Genomic DNA, 21,639 nt, shown 5'->3' on the forward strand with positions numbered 1-21,639 from the left:
TATATATATATATATATATATATATATATATATATATATATATATATATATATATATATATAAAGAGAGAGAGAGAGACAATGCATGAGGAAAATGAGAAACATACGTTGAATACATTATTGACGGAGGCAAAATCCATGATTAAAGAAGTGATAAAACAAAGTACAGGGCAAAGAGACCATTATTACACAGTCTGTCTGTTTTCTAAATCAACTTATCCTTTTCCTAATAGCTAACATCACGAATAACCATCCTGCCCAAAATGAACACAAAAATGGCACATTCTGCTTGAAATGGCGTGGTTTCATGTGGTACAAAAACTTGAGTATGTCAGAAAAATAGGGTGGCTTCAGTGCTGTCTCTGAAAGCTTAATAAATTGCTAATATGACCACACTACAGACCATTGCACCATTCAGAGATGAACTGCTGAAAACTGAGGAAAACATATTGAGGTAATTAAAAATATGTGGCGCCACCTGTAGGAAAGCGTCATGTAAGGATCATCAGAGGTTGGCGCCACAATATTGACCTCGAAAATTATATCCTGAACAAATATTTCCAAGTAATAATCTTGTAAGAATTGAAATGATGGTCACAAGTTGTTAGCTGCTCGTGTAGCACACTTTTATTCTCAATTCATGGCTGAATGACTGAATTAGCATGATGGCGCCAGATAGGTGTCATTTTATGTTCGTTCGTATCAAGCAGCTAAAAATAAAATTTGACTAAAGATACGACAAATAAATTAGTCTGACAACGTTGCTTGCAAGTAATGTAATCAGACAGAGGACATTTTCTTTTACATCTGGCTTTGCAACTGTGGAAGCCAAGTATTACTCGCGTTACTATGCTAAGAATTTTACTTGATCGTGTGTCTTCTTGATTTGCATTTTTCGACCTGCATGGTTTGCAAAAGCCAAGGGTTATTGTGCTTTGCTTCTAACTTTCTTTTGCTTTTACAAATACGTCTCAGGCTTTTAGGTCTGCACATTATTAACAGGCTTGTTTGGGACGATCTCCGTCAAAAACTCAGACAATTTAATGATAGATCAATATTCGGAGAGTCTCGGTGCAAAGTTAGAACGAACATGCAAAGATATCAAACGAAGATTTTTTCAAAGCAATCACGTGCTAAAAATTTGATGTTGACCGGCATAACACGTTGCGCGTTCGCGCTCGTGTGTGTGTGTTAACGTTATTTCTTGCCGAGACAACCGGTATAATCTGCCGGTATAGCAACTACATTGACGAGGACAAGCTAAAGTGTTATAGCGACATAAAGACTGCAGCGGAATAGCAAACATAAAATTACAACAAAGACATGATATTATCTTTCTTTGATGGACATCGGTTTTCTGGTGGCATCACCTATCGGATTCAAGGAAAATAGCCGAGTGCGGTCACTTGTTTGAGTAAATCACGTTGCGCAGGGACACGTGCCGGTATGACTCGGTCTGGGGGTCGAACCCGCGAACTCTCGCATCCGAGATGGACGCTCTAACAACTGTTGTATGATGGAATAAGTAGTAATTAAATTACCAAAGTACAGTTCTGTCATGGAATAATTGGTAATTAAGTTACCAAGGTACTGTTGTATGATGGAATAAGTAGTAATTAAATTACCAAGGTACAGTTCTGTCATGGAATAATTGGTAATTAAGTTACCAAGGTACTGTTGTATGATGGAATAAGTAGTAATTAAATTACCAAAGTACAGTTCTGTCATGGAATAATTGGTAATTAAGTTACCAAGGTACTGTTGTATGATGGAATAAGTAGTAATTAAATTACCAAGGTACAGTTCTGTCATGGAATAATTGGTAATTAAGTTACCAAGGTACTGTTGTATGATGGAATAAGTAGTAATTAAATTACCAAGGTACAGTTCTGTCATGGAATAATTAGTAATTAAGTTACCAAGGTACTGTTGTATGATGGAATAAGTAGTAATTAAATTACCAAGGTACAGTTCTGTCATGGAATAATTGGTAATTAAGTTACCAAGGTACTGTTGTATGATGGAATAAGTAGTAATTAAATTACCAAAGTACAGTTCTGTCATGGAATAATTAGTAATTAAGTTACCAAGGTACTGTTGAATGATGGAATAAGTAGTAATTAAATTACCAAGGTACAGTTCTGTCATGGAATAATTAGTAATTAAGTTCCAATGTACAGGTGTATGATGGAATAAGAAGTAATTAGATTACCTTTGTACTGTTGTAGATGGAATAAGTATTAATTAAATTACCAATGTACAGTTGTATGATGGAATAAGAAACATTTAAATTACCAATGTACAGTTATATGATGGAATGTACTTGTGTAATACACTCTATTCAGGAAGACTATAGAGATATGACACTGTATTGAATTGACTCGTGAATCTGACACGCCCCATTCAATTATTTTGTCTGCAAGTTTTATTTAGTACTGTTAGAATATAATACAATATAATGTATGCAGATAACTTCTACATAATCTTACGTACACACGAATTTAGCATGGGCAATGATTTCACGATTTTTATCAGTGTTAGTTACTGCCAACTCAGTAAAGAAAAACTGTTCCAGTTTTGCACAAAAAATGAGGAGCTGATTTAAAAATATGTTCCTATTAAATTAGTAATGAAAGGCAAACATTCTTGCATTATTTCATTATAATTGTATAACTAACTTAAAACTACGTCATTATCTCACGTAAAATTGGGGTTTATTTCCTTAAAGATAGTTTTGAACTTGTCAACGTGCCTTGTAAATAGTGCGAAATATAATTTGAAACAACTGTAACATTTACACCTTAGACAAAATTTAATAAAATTTAATATTTCATAGCCTATGATATGGTCCAGATCAGCAGGTAATATTGCCTTAAAAGCTTGGTTCTAATCATCCATGGTCCGAATCAGGTTGCAACCGCCTGCCTCGCAACAATCTCGCATGCGTGGACGTTGTTGTCAGGTAAACACGGCAAGTATCGACATGTCCGATCTCGAAGGTTCCATACGTGTTGCTTCCCTTGGAAGAAGATATCCAGACTGGTTTAGCATTCTGATTCAGCGTTCAATGTACAGTGTGGCATTAGTCCATCATCCAGTTTATTACCGGCATCATGGCGGCGGTAAGCGTATTCACGTTTTCAAGGGGTCTATTTTCTGATATCCATTTTTTGAAAGACTATTTTCATATAGCCCGCATTGATAGAATCCCATAGTTGCAAACACTATCGTGCCCGTTTGCCTGACCGTCCGTCTATATATCCACACTCAAGATAAACCTCGAAGTTAACATGTATTGTCTCCAATTAGTTGGCATTTTGTTGTTTTCTGACTCTGAAAAGACTGAATGTATACTGTACAGTGCAGGCCCCGTTACGACATAAAATTACACTGGAAGAGAGAGCCATTCAAAAGTTAGTTGAATTGTTCGAGAACTGTTTTGAAGCTGTCCACTGTTTGCACTGTCAGTAAGATGAGTCCAGTCCACAATTTGTTTTTACGAAGAAATAATTTCTAAGTTGTTGTATTTACGATACCCTTTTCAGCTCTTATCACTGTTTATCTATCCACAAGATTCCGTCGTTAAAATGGAAAGACTATTAACTCATTAACTCCTGAGGCAAACAGATTTCCCCTACTGCTTACATGCAGAAGGATCACCTCAGAATTTATCTACGATGTCGTAGCCTCAGCTTGATTTGTTGTGGTTGAGGCTACGAACTGATCCCATATCATGTAATGGAGCAAAAAAATTCATCACTAAAGTCAGAAAAACAAACAGTGTAGAAATCAACTACATAAGTATAATCATGTTGTGAAAGAAGTTTGGCTTATTTTGAATTTATTAAGCCCTTACATGATAAAATAAATTGGCATGGTTACTCTAACCTTATCCTGTCCACCATGGCAGATAACGCGAGACTCTCGCCTTGACCCCTTTTCTACGTAAGGCTTGCCAGACCATATTTTGGATATTCTACGCTATATTATTATCAATCAAGTGGCGAATAATCGCTTCTTGGTGGGATTTCAAAGTTGCCGATAAACCATATTTACTTTTAATGCGCAGAATTTCTGACCCTAACGACGCCAAATTTTTACTACGATTTGTTTACATTTCCAAATAAGGTGTCAATGTCCTTATATGGCACACAAACAAACGAGGCTGAGAACGGAAGTAATCATTATTTGAAATAATATGGCGGACGATCTAAACGAAAATATCAGCTAAAAAAGGTAAATGAGATTTTACAACTATTTCTACAATGATTTTCGATACTTCCGGTATCAAATAAGAGGACTACTCAATTTATTGGATTATATGCAAGGAATATGTTTAAAGTGTTATTATTAGGCTAAAAGAGCGCCGGCTGTGAATCACACCCGGCTTGCTCCATTAACACGTATATGATTATGTTAGTACCCTGTCCACAAGGTACGAGTAAGGGTACTAATATTAGTACTACTTAGAATTATGTACATTTGTGCTGGTGCATAGAAACACTGGAATGCACCGAAACACAGGAACGCATTAAAAACACTGAAACGCAATAATGTATTTACAGATCAGGCTCAAAACAGACCAGTACCAAAAGAGTCCATGTCATTACGAAAACCCCTCATTCTAAAAATGGATGCACTCATCCCTATATTAATTCGGTTAGAAACAATAGTTTAGTTCATGTATCATCTTTAAAGTTACTACTACTATTTATACTAAAAGTAACTAATACATAAATATAAAATCCCTATGTTTTATTGTGAAATATTTATAAATACTGTGCAGTAAAGTAACAGTGTGCAGTATGTCACAATCTTATGTGAGTGATCATGAAATTAATTGTGGCGTGCTACTACTTTTTCTATGTAAATGAACAAAGAAGAAAATAATGCAAGTTACTGAATTGAGAAAGTTCAAATAAGACAAATGCTAATTGTGAAAGAGAACATTCAAAGCAAAGCAAATTGATAACATCTTTGTTATAACATATAAAGACTGAATACGAGTTAGCACAACCCATGTGTGTCTTGTGCATGCCAACTGTGCCATGGTAATGCCTTGATTAAGTGATGACAATTCCAATAATGGTGGATAAATATTTTCATTTGCAAAGACTTTTGACTCTTTTCCTCTTTCATGTACATTCAATATCATTAATACATGTGTATGCATAGTTTAATTTTATTGATATAATTTAAGCATTTGCTCTGTTTAGTGTCTTGTAGTAACCGTTATTGCATTGTGGTTGCCCCGAAGGTCATGTAAAAATTGGAAGAGAGTTATAGGGTTAATTTTTAAAAAAAATTGTTATGGTGGGATAAACAGACAAAATATTTGGATTTGGAGGAATTTTCAACACTGGTGGCACAGTTTGTTTTGAAGAGAAATGTGATAACTTGGAGACTTTCTATTGGGAAGTTTCTTCAAAATTTATTGACTGTTTTCAGTCAAGACTGGTAAATCATCTGCTGACCAAGGTAAATGGACAAACACGACTAAATTTGACCAATGACGAATGGACCATCAACAATTGTATGTTAACCACGCATTAAAGCAGATTGTAGAGTGGAAATCGAAACCTCAGACAGAAGTTGTATCTTATTTAAATGACTATTTGGATGGACAGTTCAATGACTTGAGAAGTACATTAATAGGGAATGGTGAATAACGACGAGCTGACAGTCAAAGACAATTTCAAATTTCACAGACGGAGTTGGTGGCACAAACTACCGAACAAAGACAAAAGCTGTACAAAAAAAAATCTGCTTCATTCTTACAGACAGTAAATACATGACATCATCAGACAGACAGTCAGAAATCATGGCTCCGAGGACTTATGGAAAGTAACCATGACAAAGAAAATGGAAAATAAACAACTGGACACTGTCAAATTAAAAGTTTAAGACAAACAAATAGCATAATGTTAGATATGGTATATTGCAACGAATGCACCTCTTGTGGCATGGTAATTTCTGCAATCATGTGTAGAAACCTATATATGCTATTAATTTGTTTGAATCAGCTCACTATTTTCAAACTGATTTAAACACTGCATACGCCACAAATCCACTGTCTGCTAATAAATTGATTTTTTTAAATGTCTGCATTCTTTTACATAGTTTTTGATCACGTTCAAATTTCATAACAAAAAGATTTATATTATAATTGTATCTTTGGTTATGTGATGCAGTACATGTATATAAATATGTATATACTAGAACAGGGTGGTCCATCTTCTTCAACCCTGTGGGCCATATGAACCAAAAATGTAATGTTCATGGGCCATGCATGCTCATTTACATTATAATTATAGAACTAATTATTGTACGAGTGCTGGCCACCCAAAAGATTCCCGCGGGCTACATTCGTCTCATGGGACTTTTGTTGGACAACCTTGTCCTCTGAAATAATTAGTATGGCAACGTGCTCATTACTTAGTATATTGTCAGGAACGAATTATATATTATAAGGAACATGTTTTGTTCATGAGGTCGTATACTGAGGCCATCATTTTCATTGATATAACATGGGATATGTTTATTTCTGTTGTTGCTATATTTCTTCTTCTTTACTCTCTGACTGGGCACATCAGACTTGCCTTATTTGTAAACATTTATGTGTTATATGAAACAAATACATTTTGAAATATGTTCCAAAAATTGTCTTTGTGTATTAAACCCATTTCTGCAACTATCTAGTATACCATACCCTTCCTCCAATAGCAGAATTGGTTTCAAAAATGGTTAACGAAAGACTGTCAATATGCTTGAAAGCATACATTAGTCAACTAGTGATGTACTATTAGCTAGTATATTTGTTGTATGTCCCAGTAACAGAAATCAGTATGGAAAATGTAACTACTCTGAATTGTGTGCAGACAACTTCTTTTGTGATATGAATACCGAAATAAGTAAGGAAATGATTTGACACGCCATTCTCGCATATTTCTTTGCAGTTAGACCATTAAAATAATTCTTCGCGCATAATTCATGATAGTTACACTTAAACTATACAGCTGTTTCACTTGATGGTTTGCACAAATCTTACACATCCTGGAACTTAAGATAATAAGAAAAATGTAATTTTTAATAACCACAATATAAAAATCAACTTAATAAATCATTATTAATATGTGTTTATTAATATTAGCATCAGCATTAAACTCATATATACATCGCAATACATGCTGTTAATATTAAATTCATTTACTTTCAAAACTCACCAAAATGTGCAGTTTCCAGCTTCTTGTTAATTTGATGTCGCATTACTTGCAGTTAAAAAAGTACATATTAATTTATTAATTTACTAATATTAAATTTTACATATGAATTATACATACACAACCAATATACCCTATGGCGTATACGATATAAATTAAGTGTGTTTCAGTGTTTTCATTGTATTCTGGTGTTTTGGTGTGTTTCAGTGTTTCTATGCACCTTACTTGTGCTTACTAAATTCATTTTCCCAAACATTATTTACCGATTCTTCAAAAGATCTAGAATATTTTCCATCTGAGTGTTAGATAACTTTCTACTCCCTGATTCTCTACACTTTACATCATTTTGAAATCTAAGTTTCGCAACTATTTCTGGTGCTATTGAAGACAAAAAAAATTCTCTTTGTACTGCAGTTTTCACTGTTTATATAAGCTAAAATTGGACTGTTAACCTGCCTACCTAATGAGGAAATGGCTTGAATTCAACCAATGGTTTGTGCCACATTAACTCATCATGCGGGATACAGGCATAGACTAATACTGCCACTAAAATGTGGCACCCAGGGTATGAGCAAGGTAAACTGTGCCATGTAATTGTGGCACAAGGATTATGTAGAAGGTCAAGTATGATGAGTTATTGTAGCAGCAGGGGTTAATGACTTAAATTAAGAAGAAAAATAAAACTAAACCAATTCCCCAAACCCTTTCAAAAATATGCATAGTACCTCTAATGCTTTTGATTTTTTTTAGTCCTACAGTGTTAGACAACGACCCTGATATTTATGTTATTTTGATTGAGGTGTTACTGCTTAATAACAGCGCTGTATTGTCGATGAACATAGGAATGATAAGTCAGATTTTCAGGAATATCACACACACACTTGGCAGTCCATATCAGTGCTTTTTTAACAAATTAGAGTCCTAGTGTTTTAGTCAGACTTTACTTTGATGTTGTTTTTCAAATAAATTCAAATTCTCACACAAGGCAAATGGATGTGTTTCTAAAGTTTCACTGGCCTACATTTCATTAGGCTGGAATGTGATGGAAGCTGAGAATGCTGAAATCATATTAAGCAGAAGTATGTTTCTGTAATGAGACTAATACAAAATATTATTGAAGCAAGTGTGTAAATAGCTTTGTTTCCTTCAAGATTCATATCCTTTTAACTGACTGCAGCAATCCTGGCTTCCATTGTGATCCAGCCAACTGGAATCACAATTTGTATAAATGTTTCTTAAGAAGTTCTCTTTTGAATTACAGTTATGTTGGGGTTGATCCGCAACCAATAAAGTGGCTTCCTTAGCAACTCTTTGAAAAACCTATTTTCTACTCATTCTTTAAAATAGCTGAGCCAATATCTACACAGCTTGTTTGGATTGTTAGGATGTGATTCAGGGCTGGCGTCTGAAGTTATGGTATGCCTTCTGTAGCCACCATATGGAGAGACTGAAATTATTTTCAAAGAAAAAAGACTTGGTAATAGTGTTTCTTAGTTAGGAATGTCTCTTAGGGCATGCTTTATCAAAATTCTGTCAAGGGTGGCCCTCTAGTGATGGTGTGGCTTCCTTAGTTGCCAGGTGGAAAACCTATTTGAATCTTCATTTGAACTTTTCACTGTTATATATATTGATACAAAGTGGACAGATGAAAATGCCCACCATGGCAGTGTGATTTGTAAAAAAAAATTTAAATCAGAGCTTTATTTTCATTCTTTTTTATTTTGACTTAGAAATGAGAACAAAGCAAAGACTTTATTTTATACATGTCTGAATTTCCAACCTAGCTTGCTGGGGAGAGAGTGGTAGAGTTGGGGAGAATATTCCATAAACATCATATATCACATGTTACTTACAGTTGTCATTGAGGGATTTGGGGCTTGTATTATTTCTTCCTAAAGGTGCCTGAGTTTGGTTGGCTGATATTTTGCATGGGAATTATACATTTAAAATGATATAATCTTTATATTAGAACAATATACTCTTGATTTTCTAATAATTTTTCTCTATTTAACTAATAATATTGAATGCGAATATAAATTCTTTTTTAATTTGAGTCAAGTTTCTGTGTGATATCATTTAAATTCATTTGATGAAATGAACTATCTTCCATTGTATTCAGACCAAAGTTAGATGTTTATGATGATATGCCTGCAAAAAATATTCTGACATCATAGAAGTAACCTAATGTAGAGAAGTGAATTTTTTTTGTATGACTTTATTCATTTTTCAAAGCCAGTATGCCATGGTAATTTCTCCTGGCACAAGTGTTCTAAATAGTCACTGAATCTATTTTATAAAGCAAACATTTAATGACAAACATGAAAATCACTAAATATATATCTGTCTGTAGTGTGATAATCTTAAAATTATTACTACTGTCTTTGTCCTATGCAAATATTAAAATAAAATTTGTGACAACATTTTTACCATAATCCATGAAGTCTATACTTCTGCTAATTTCTTTGCATAAGATTCTTCTATTTAATTTCCAAAGTAAACATAATGGACAGAGGGAAGCCTCAGACAGCTTCATTTGGATATTATTACTTTAGGCAAATCTTTGAAGAAAAAAATCCAAAAGTATTTGTGAATCACCTCTTTTGAAGATGTTTATTTTCATGGGGAAAATATTAATTGTTCATTACTGAGGTAAAATATATGTATATAACTTAATGGTGCGATGAATTAATTGAAACTCAGCCTTTGTGAGTCAGATGCATATAAACTGTCAGCCTTTGTCAGTCAAATGCATATGAACTGTCAGCCTTTGTCAGTCAAATGCATATGAACTGTCAGCCTTTATCAGTCAAATGCATATAAACTGTCAGCCTCAGTCAGTTGAATGCATATAAACTGTCGGCCTTTGTAAGTCAAATTCATATAAACTGTCAGCCTATGGGAGTCAAATTCATATAAACTGTCAGCCTTTGGGAGTCAAATGCATATAAACTGTCAGCCTTTGTCTTTCAAATGCCCATTTACACCATGTACAACATAGATCAAATGCTGAATTTACAATCAGGAACATTATAACATTATAAGCATGAAAAATGAATGCCAATTATTTTGAAACGCACCACATGGATGTGTCTTTTGTATTTGAGTGGGCTGTCAATTGTGTGTGCCTCTTGCACTAAAGTGCAGCCTTGGTTAAACCCTAATACCATCAGAGTTAATCCAGAATAATGTTGTCACTCTTTTTACTTGCAGCCAACAGTAGAGAAAGTTCAAGAAATCAGGGAGGTGACTCGGATAGAGAGAATCGGTAATGCATTTGTTTCTTACAAGTCTTGTTTAAGATAAAGGGACACAGAAGAATTAATCATGATGACATACTCAATGCAATGAGAGTTCCTGCTGATGCATGTTGAAATTATTTCTTCAGTGCATTATGTTATTGAATAAATTGTGTTTTGAAGTAATATTCAAGACTAATTTGTTTTGAGGTAATATTAAAGACTAATTTGTGTTTTGAGGTAATATTCAACACTAATTTGTGTTTTGAGGTAATTTTCAGGACTAGTGTTTTGAGGTATAATATTCAAGACTAATTAGTGTTTTGAAGCAATATTCAAGACTAGTGTTTTCAGGTAATAGTCAAGGCTGATTAGTATTTTGAGGTAATATTCAAGACTAATTAGTGTGTTGAGGTAATAGTTAAGACTAATTAGTGTTTTGAGGTATTATTCATATGGTAATAATACACATCTATTTTTATGACCTCCCTTAAAGATTCCTATAAATTTCTCATTTTTAAGACCAAGTAATTTCCAAAGTTCGAGTTATTTTGAAAAACATTAATGGCTATAAGGTCTGCATTTACAACTATGTTGTCATTTTGACTTTTTAAGTTTTTGTTTATTTTCTCAATAAGTTCATCATGGTGTCTTTAAGTTGTATATTTTCTCAGTAAATACCTAGTGATATTCTTAATCAGTACATTTTGTTTTTGTTCATTTTTATTGGCGCATTATTGCTGAACATTTTTTCTGTTCATATCGTGACCGCTGCAGTGACAGAGTGGTTAGAGCGTCCACCTTGGATGCGGGAGGTTGTGGGTTTGATCCCCAGCCGAGTCATACCAAAGACTTACAAAAATGGTACTAACAGCTGCCTTGCTAGGCGCTCAGCATTAAGATGTTAGTGTTTGGACTGGTCAGCCTGGTGTCAGGATAATGTGACTGGGTGGGACATCATGCTACATGTCTGTGGCATGATGCCCCAGTGCTAGACATCACTATAAACTGTCACAGTGCAGACATCATGACGATATGACAAATCCAAATCACACACACACATACTTTTCATATCGTATGTCATAAATCAGGATGGAGTGATGAATTAATTCTGCCTGTGATACTCTAAACAGCCCGGAATCATTATTGATTCATTAGCTGCATTTCTGTCCATACAAATCAGATGCCTTACTGTTGTTTTTTCTTTAGGTCAGAAGTTGAGTTGGTGTTGAAATACAGTAATGTTACTTAAAAATGTGAGTGAAATTACATTAAAAATTTGTGTGAAAATTCTAAATGAAATATGATCAGTATATATTTAAAAAAATTCTAAGACATACATTTATGTCCTTATCTGCATGCCATGTAAATGGAGCTAACTGAGTAATACCCACTTGTAGGCGCCCACTCACACATACGAGGATTAGGTTTGGATGATGCTCTTGAGGCACGTAATGTCTCCCAGGGGATGGTGGGACAGCTGGAGGCACGAAGAGCAGCTGGCATAATTTTAGAGATGATCAAGGTAAGATTTAATTATTTGATTTCATTCTAATAGCTTCATTGTGAACAGGTCAGAAAAACATCGACTGAGACCTACGCTCATATTCACATTACAGATTCTCCACTTACCATTCCTTAGTTAATTGGCATTGCGATCACTTGCAAACTAGACTATAATACAACCATTATTCAAAAATTCCAAATTGTTGCCTTCCAGACTGGGCTTAATTGTGAAATAAATGTTTCTAAATAAAATTGTCAGATACACATGAATGCTAGATAATCAGTACATAACCGATGGTTGCATCTAGGTGACCTACTTGTTATGAGAGTGGTGTATATAGATATGAGAGAAACTCAGAAAGAATTATGGAAACATTTCAGAGATACAAGAGAGGAAATGAAAGACCTCTGAGTAATTGTTTTATTAAAAGAGAAAGATATTGGAATATGGATGGAGAAAACAAAGTTTTGTTATGTGATGGTTGAATGTGTGTAAATGGTAGAAAATGGATAAGAATCTCAAAGCATTTAGAACAAAAGAAAATTTTAGTCGTGAATTTAGATATATTGACAGATTGCACAATGAAGGATAGAAAATAAATTTTGTGAATCAAAGTCAACACCTAAACAGCATTGACTATTTTTAGTCATCAGCATTCTCTACTACCTTATTCACATGACGAAATATAACAGGAATAGTTCATTCCTGATACTTTTTTATAATAAGCATTGTCAAATAAATGAATGTTGCATACAGGATACTAGACTGTATAGTGAAAATTGTTGTCAGATAAATGAATGTTGGATACAGGAAACTAGACTGTATAGTGAAAATCATTGTCAGTTAAATGAATGTTGGATACAGAAAACTAGACTATAGTAAAAAAGTATTGTCAGATAAGTGAACATTGGATACAGGATACTAGACTGTATAGTAAAAAAAGCATTGTCATATAAATGAACATTGGATACAGGATACTAGACTGTATAGTATAAAGCATCATTAGATAAATGAATGCCAGATAGGGAATAAACCCTCCATTAAAATGTTGAAGAGGAACAATTTTGATAATATTGAACACAGGGATCGTCCTGGGCTTCGCCAATGTCGCAAATTGCGATTTTTTTTCCTTATTGGCGACAAAAATATCCCATCTGGCGATTTTTTTGGCAACAGACTTTTTGGTTATTTAATGTGTACATATTATCATGGATTTGGACTGGATAAATTAAAAGGGAGAATGAAAGGAAGCCACAAACTTGACTAAGCAATGCATTGGAATCAATCTATTACACAAACGATCCTTTGTTCGTATTGACAACCCCATCTTTACAGTGCATTGTTACATCGTAGTCTGCTTATGCTGACATCTGGGCTGAGTACTGTATCACAGTCAATCATGCTATCGAACTATACCTACAACTGACCGACTTCTGAAGACGCGAATAAAACAGATACAATTAACTGAATGGCTAATCCTTCTGTTGTTTTTTTTGTTGTTTTTTTAAACATATACCAGTACAATAGTTTTGCTGAGCCTTCATAGAAAACTGATAACCTTTGAAGTACCGACTACTGCGTATAAATACAAAGCAAATGGAAAAATCTCAATCACAATTATATCTGTCGCCAGTGCAGCATTTTACTCATTGATCTTTTCCTTTTGCCATCAATCCGTGTTACGGCTGCAGAGACTTAAACTCTGCAACAAGAAATAGCAAAAACAGTTTGCATAATTAATAATAATTATTTATTTCTCAAAATACAGGAGTGAAAGAATCCCAAAATTGGGTGTGAATTTATGCTTATATATACGGTCCAATATTGCCAGGTGTTGACTCATGTAAGTTTCATTCGTGGGAATGGAGATCCTATTTTGCTTGTCGGGAAACTTTATACAGCATTCAGTGATCATTCTTGGGATCTAGGAAGCAATTCACAACAAGCTTTCTGAAGCTAGCCATAAGGGGGGGTGCTGCTGAGAGACTACTGGTGTCGCCTGTCAGCACTGTAGACTGTGAACGTGGATTCAGTAAGATGAACCTCATAAAAACTGACATCAGAAATAAACTCTGCATCTCATCTCTCGAGAATTTAATGAGAATCAGCATGTACAGATGTGAAAAATTAGACTTTGAAACTGTATTCAACAAGTGGGCAGCCCTAAAATCACAACGGATCTTCATGTACACTATGTAACATTTTGTTAATGCTTGTTGTAATTAGAGTATTAACTAACCCATCTTTTGTAATTTTCATTGCCTGTTACATTAACAGACTAAATTAACACTTGAAAACATGTACACTACTTGTTCTGGCGACACTTTTTGAAAATTGGCGACAAAATATTGAGGTTGGCAATTTTTTTGCGACAGCTTTTTAAAAGCCAGGACCATCCCTGTTGAACAGGTCATTGTTTTCAATGTTATATTTAAAACTACCCACATACAGTAGTTTCTTGAATGGAAAATATGCTAAGTCTAATGTAAGATGGCAGCTAAGACAGATTTACCTTGTAAGGCTTGAAATTCAAATGGTATCCAGGCCCAGTGTACTGATTTAAACACAGACAATATAAAATGGTATCCTAGCCCTGCATACTGATTTAAACACAACAATATAAAATGGTATAATCGCCCAGTGTACTGATTTAAACACAGACAATATAAAATGGTATAATCGCCCAGTGTACTGATTTAAACACAGACAATATAAAATGGTATAATCGCCCAGTGTACTGATTTAAACACAGACAATATAAAATGGTATCCTGGCCCAGTGTACTGATTTAAACACAGATAATATAAAATGGTATCCTAGCCCTGCATACTGATTTAAACACAACAATATAAAATGGTATAATTGCCCAGTGTACTGATTTAAACACGGACAATATAAAATGGTATCCTGGCCCAGTGTACTGATTTAAACACAGATAGTACTGATTTAAACACAGATAATATAAAATGGTATCCAGGCCCAGTGTACTGATTTAAACACAGACAACATACAATGGTGTCCAGTATACTGATTTATACACAGACAATATAAAAATGGTGACCTGGCCCAGTGTACTGATTTAAACACAGATAATATACAATGGTATCCAGGCCCAGTGTACTGATTTAAACACAGACGATTTAAAATGCTATCCTGGCCTAGTGTACTGATTTAAACACAGATAATATACAATGGTATCCAGGCCCATTGTACTGATTTAAACACAGATAATATACAATGGTATCCAGGCCCAGTGTACTGATTTAAACACAGACAATATACAATGGTATCCAGTCCCAGTGTATTGATTTAAACACAGATAATATTAAATGGTATCCTAGCCCAGTGTACTGATTTAAGCACAGACAATATAAAATGGTATCCTAGCCCTGCATACTGATTTAAACACAACAATATAAAATGGTATAATCGCCCAGTGTACTGATTTAAACACAGACAATATAAAATGGTATCCTGGCCCAGTGTACTGATTTAAATACAGTCGATATAAAATGGTATGTAGGCCCAGCATACTGATTTAAACACAGACCATATAAAATTGTATCCAGGCCCAGTGTACTGATTTAAACACAGACAATATAAAATGGTGTCCTGGCCCAGTGTACTGATTAAACACAGACAAAATAAAATGGTGTCCTGGCCCAGTGTACTGATTTAAACACAGACAATATAAAATGGTATCCAGGCCCAGTGTACTGATTTAAACACAGACAATATAAAATGGTATCCAGGCCCAGTGTACTGATTTAAACACAGACAATATAAAATGGTATAATCGCCCAGTGTACTGATTTAAACACAGACAATATAAAATGGTATAATCGCGCCCAGTGTACTGATTTAAACACACAATATAAAATGGTATCCAGGCCCAGCATACTGATTTAAACACAGATAATATACAATGGTATCAAGGCCCAGTGTACTGATTTAAATACAGACAATATAAAATGGTATCCAGGCCCAGCGTACTGATTTAAACACAGACAATATAAAATGGTATGCACGCCCAATGTACTGATTTAAACACAGATAATATAAAATGATATTATGCATTAGGTTAGTCACATAACTTGGCCAATTAGAAAAGGTTTTGAAGTACTCAACAAATATTGCACCTGACTAAAACCCTGACTGCAAGCACTGATCTTGCTTACAAAGGTGTTTATACCTTCCATAGACATGACTGGTATGCTTGATAACATCATACAAGTAATCTGTAAATGTTGTTAATGGCATATATTTTTTTAGTTCCTTTAGGATTACATTGTACCTAGTATGGCATTCAAATACATCATTTTGCTTCCAATGAAAGTAAGAATTTAACTGTATCATCTGCAGGAAGGGAAAATTGCTGGTCGTGCTGTTCTGATAGCCGGACACCCAGGAACGGGAAAGACTGCAATTGCAATGGGTAAGTCTAACTATTTCCAGCATCAGTTGGTGTGACATGTTTAAAAATCAGATGTGAGCCCACTGGGATGCCAGAAAAAGAACTGGATAGTCCAGCTTGTATCTGGTAACCTAGGAAAAGCACTATTGAAAATGTTGGCTTATGGCTTCTGCTTTCTTATGTCATTCATAATCATTTATCTTGTTGATTTTTTTTTAAATGTTTTGAAAGAACATGATGTTACACAAGAACCCATTTGGATACCTACGCTCAACCATTGGTAGTCCAGACCCAGTACTTTGGCAGCCCATGACTTTGGGCATAAGATTTATTGAACCCTGTGTTATCAAGTTTTATCATTTATAGTTGTTACAGTTGACAAGGAAATAAGAACTATTTTTTAGATCTGTTTACATCCTTTACATTTAAATAATTTCAGCAATTGATTTGATGGAGTTTTATTTTTCTCTTGCCCCTATAAGTAGAATTACTGCAAGATTTAAATAAACTTTTCCATCACCTACAGAAAAGAGAGAATCGAGATAGCTTGTATGACAGAATGGGTAGCATTGGTGAGTCATAGTGCTAGGTGTATTTAATCTTTTAATATTGTCTGTTTCAAGTAATTATCCTATGCTTTTCAAAGAAAAAGCAGACATTGTGTGATGCTGCTGATCTAGATATCCATATGTGTGTAATGTCCTTCAACTCTGCCTATATTGTTCAAGATAAAGGATGCAAACTTAATATATATATATATGATTGGGGGTGTGTCTTTGGACGTGCACACTCTTGCAAGAATTTTTATGTATCCGCTGTATGCAAGGTTTGAGGGTGTAGGGTTGTTTTACATAAAATTAAAACATTTCAAAGTGTGGACTAACATGTCTGAATATTGGTGTATGTCATTACTGACCCAGTGATCAACACTAGTCAGATAGAAGTTTTAACAGGACCCCTAGGGCATGCTGTGGGGTCATATAGTTATTTCCCCTTGGTTACAACTTAGAAACTGTGGAGATCTTTCACAATATGACAATACATCAACTTTCCAGGCATCAAAAGGAAAAATTTAGATCGGTGACAACTTTGGTCTCCGGGTCTATCCATACACTTTACGCATTACCAACCCCCGCAACTTGATCCTGCTGACCATTTGCTTGTGGTGGGTGGGACACATAAAGGGTTATGATGATATGTATACATGTTTTACAGACACTGTAAATGGTTTTCAATAAATATAAGTGAGCTCAGTATATTACAGAAATAGATGGAACAATCAAAGTTATGCTTTAATCTTCTTCAGGTATGGCACAGGCTCTTGGCACAGACACACCTTTCACAAGTATTGCCGGCAGTGAAATTTTTTCTTTGGAAATGAGCAAGACAGAGGCTTTGACACAGGCGTTTAGAAAATCAATTGGTGTCAGAATCAAGTACGAGTCATAAAGAATATCTTAACATAGTTATTAGCAGGGATCAAAATTACATTAACTGTGTTAGAATGTTTTTTGTTTGATTGTAAATTCAGAATTTGAAAATAGAGGACACAAATTGATGCAGGAAAATATTTTTTCTCAATTTTTAGAGTTATGAGTTTTATAGGATTTATAATTTTTAAGGCTTTACTGTATACTGATCTAGTAAAAGTAAGTGCATCTGATAGTTGCAATTTAAACAGAGTTGATTTCTCTGATGAGATGAGTTTTAATGTGAACAGAGTGGATTTCTCTGATGAGGCAAGCTTTAATGCAACAGAGTGGATTTTTTTGAAGAGACTTTTAATTTGAACAGAGGGGATTCCTCTAATGAGACTAGTTTTAGTATGAATAGAGAGGATTTGTTTGATGAGACTAGTGTTAATGTGAACAGGGTGATTTCTTTTAGTGAGACTAGTTTTAATGTGAACAGTGTATTTCTCTAATGCGGCTAGTTTTAATTTGAGCAGAGTGTATTTTTGTAATGGGACTTTAATATTGCTATACTCTCATCCTATTTAATAGCCTTATCAATATTATAATTTTTTATATGTTGCCTTTCTTTATATATAAAACATTACTTTCCAGAGAGGAAACTGAGATCATAGAAGGAGAAGTTGTAGAGATTCAGATTGATAGACCAGCCACAGGCACAGTAAGTTTGGTCCTTTGTTCTGAGTAATGAGCCACGTGCAATGGTTAGTGTAGACCTTTCTTGCTAGTACTGAGTCGCAGGCATAGTTAGTGTAGTCCTTTCTTCTGAGTAATGAGACACAGGCATGGTTAGTGTAGTAGTTTATTCTCAGAAACCAAACCAGCCACAGGCACAGTTAGTGTAGTCCTTTATTCTGAGGAATGACCCACAGTCATGGTTATTATAGACCTTTAATCTGAGTAATGAGCCACAGGCATAGTTAGTGTAGTCCTTTATTCTCAGCAACCTGCAACAGTCAGTGTAAGCTCTGCCTTGTCAGTAATCTAATAACCCAAGGCACAGTAAATGTAGTCCTTTCAAAGTAACTGGACCAGCCACAGGCACAGTAAATGTAGTCCTTTCTTTTCAATAGTCTGACCAGTCACAGGCACAGTAAGTGCAGTCCTTTGTTAGTAACTGGACCTTCCGCAGGCACAGTAAGTGTTGTCCTTTCTTAGTAACTGGACCAGCCACATACACAGTAAGTGTTGTCCTTTCTTAGTAACCGGACCAGCAGCAGGCACAGTAAGTGTGGTCCTTGACAGATCAGTCATGGTCACAGGAAGTGTAGTCCTTTCTTCTCAGTAACTTCGCAGTCAGATTGAAAGGATCACCCACAGACACCAGAAGTGGGATTATTTTCTTATCAGTCACCTTGCATTCATATTGACAGACCAGTCACAGACACATGAAGTATAGTCATTTCTTCCCATTAGCCTTTCATTCACATCGACAGACCAGTCACAGACACAGTGAATATAGTCTTTTCTTATTGGTAGCCTTGCATTCAGAGTGACAGATCAGGTACAGGAAGTGTAGTCATTTTGTAACATTGCATAATGAAGTTCCAGCACATCAGATCTCCTCAACCCAAAAGAGATGATTCATTCTGCTATGATACATTTGTACAGTCTTTAAATTTTATCTTGTGTTTTTCTGCAATATTTTGCTCATACAATTGCAGTATTTCAGTATTTTGTTTTGATTAAAGAAATTCTATTAAAAAATAAGAGGAACAAACTTAGAGATAAAAGGAAGCAGCAGGCAGTGGAAAGAATAGGTATTCCCCAGTCTAGATAATAACGGAACCTACTTGTGTCGCTTTGCTGTAAAACACCAAACCAAACCAACCTAAATAAATATTTTTCTTTTTACTTATTGGACTAAGATCTTTGATATTTTATTTTATTTTCTCCAAGGGAGCCAAGGTTGGCAAACTAACACTGAAAACAACAGAGATGGAAACAATTTATGACTTGGGCCAGAAGATGATAGAATCCCTAACTCAAGAGAAAGTACAAGCTGGGTAAGTATATCATCTGATTGTCTAAGTGATAAATATGCAAAGTACAAGATGTTTAGTTGACAAGTATGCATATGATGTATGTTTCTCTTTCACTGTTGTTGCTATATGTGTTTATTTTTGGATTGATATTTGTGATATTTGGTTGTTTATTATAATTTATATTTAACAAGGACAACATTGTGTGCCAGAGTCAATGAAGATGCACATGATTTGTCTTTGTTGTGCACAAAATATTCTTCCAGATTAGTTTTTGTTTCATGGGAACTCTTGGTCGTTATTTTCAAATTTTATGCCATTGTCATTTCATAAAAACTGTTGTTGTTACATGCCAAAGTCGATGTAGACATGTATGTCGCACATGCAAAAAGTGTTCTTCGACTTCTAACTGCAGTGCATGTGTGAAGTAGATCAAATTTGGGCCATGGTTTTGCGGTAACGTTCAATTAGACATGTCAAGTCTCGAGTTACAGTAACCTCCAGTTGTAGCTTGCAATTATAGGATGAGTGTCCTCCATTATTTTGGCAACCCATTGGTCATAATTACACCTGTATGTACATGCCTTAGGGTCTGTTAGTCTGGGTGCCTAGGGTGTTCTTCAGTCATGGATGATCCGTTTTGTCACCAGTCTTGGGTGTATAATGCTGTTTCACCTGCCAGCCAGCCAGTCCAGCTTCTTAGCCAGCCAAACTCCACAATCAGTGAACAGGAATCCGTCACTTTGGTGAGCAGTTCCCTGGACCAGTCGACTGCACCTTGATATTAGTATTCAGAGCTATATTAAGATCTGATTAGCTAGTCCGTCAGTATCACTGCACCAACCAACCAACCAAGTGGTTACCCAGCCAGCAGGCAGCCAGGTCATTTATCCAGCTGACAGTGGATCTGACTGGCCAGCTGATAGCTGGGCTGTCCATCCAGACAATACCTGAGCCAAGTGGCCAGCATGCTATCTACATTTTATACCTGCAGGCCAAGCTATGGCACTTGCCTGGATGCTGATACAACCACTGTCTTGAATCCATATGGCTAATTCTTTTGGGGATATATAAAAACATACACAGGGATATTTGCATGATCTCATCCCTAGTGTTTTATTCTGATGTTGACAGAATGCCTGATGTTGACAACCCTCACAGTGAGTGTGGGGATAACCTTGACTTACTGTATGACAATCCTGCAATACAGAATACAGAGGAGGAAATCTAGAGAGTCCAGCTCCATCAGCTGAAAGCCATGCTTATTTAAGTCCATGACTTTAGTGGATTTGGAAATTGAAGATAAACAGCCATCCTCAGTGTATGCAAGACTGAGAATCAAAAATCACCTTGGTGTCAAAACTGGGGGTCAGACTGAGTAAAAACAAACTTTGGTACCCAAAATGGGGGTCAAATAAAAAATTTGGGGGTCTCTGAAGTGCAAATGAGGGTAAAGGGGAAAACTGCATTCTTCTGTCTTTTTTCACGGCCAGGAACGGTTAAAGAAACCTCTGCCTGCCTGACTGATAAAATATGGAACCCAGGCATTCTAAGGCTTTCATTTTGGAAAACCAGTTACCAGCATCATTCTCTTATGCTGGTATCACACACACTTACCAACATTCAGTTTGACCAACTCTGCTTTATAAGGTGGACAAAAATATCTTGCATACCGAATCCAAATTAGTGCAAAACATGATTGCCACCTGCTTGATGCTCAGTTCGGCTTCGCTGGCAATTTCATGATTGGTCAAAACCAAACAAGTGAGTCATGATAATGCTAGGGAAGCCACGACTTTGCTGGCAAGG

General features: G+C 35.3%; 1 protein-coding gene across 1 annotated transcript in view; it reads left to right on the forward strand.

Annotated features, from left to right (window-relative positions):
* The first annotated feature begins 3,033 nt into the window (after positions 1 to 3,033).
* Positions 3,034 to 21,639, forward strand: part of LOC149785597 (ruvB-like 2) — a 39,823-nt gene continuing 21,217 nt past the window's right edge. The window contains exons 1-7 of the mRNA XM_089979401.1: positions 3,034 to 3,121; positions 10,430 to 10,484; positions 11,856 to 11,980; positions 16,325 to 16,397; positions 17,683 to 17,812; positions 18,443 to 18,509; positions 19,748 to 19,854. Coding sequence (XP_089835527.1) covers positions 3,113 to 3,121; positions 10,430 to 10,484; positions 11,856 to 11,980; positions 16,325 to 16,397; positions 17,683 to 17,812; positions 18,443 to 18,509; positions 19,748 to 19,854 — 566 coding nt within the window. The 5' untranslated portion in view covers positions 3,034 to 3,112. The remainder of the gene's footprint in view (positions 3,122 to 10,429; positions 10,485 to 11,855; positions 11,981 to 16,324; positions 16,398 to 17,682; positions 17,813 to 18,442; positions 18,510 to 19,747; positions 19,855 to 21,639) is intronic.

Source organism: Sinohyriopsis cumingii, chromosome 13 (assembly GCF_028554795.1).
Source record: "Sinohyriopsis cumingii isolate HCF-2022 chromosome 13, ASM2855479v2, whole genome shotgun sequence".
Taxonomy (NCBI): domain Eukaryota; kingdom Metazoa; phylum Mollusca; class Bivalvia; order Unionida; family Unionidae; genus Sinohyriopsis; species Sinohyriopsis cumingii.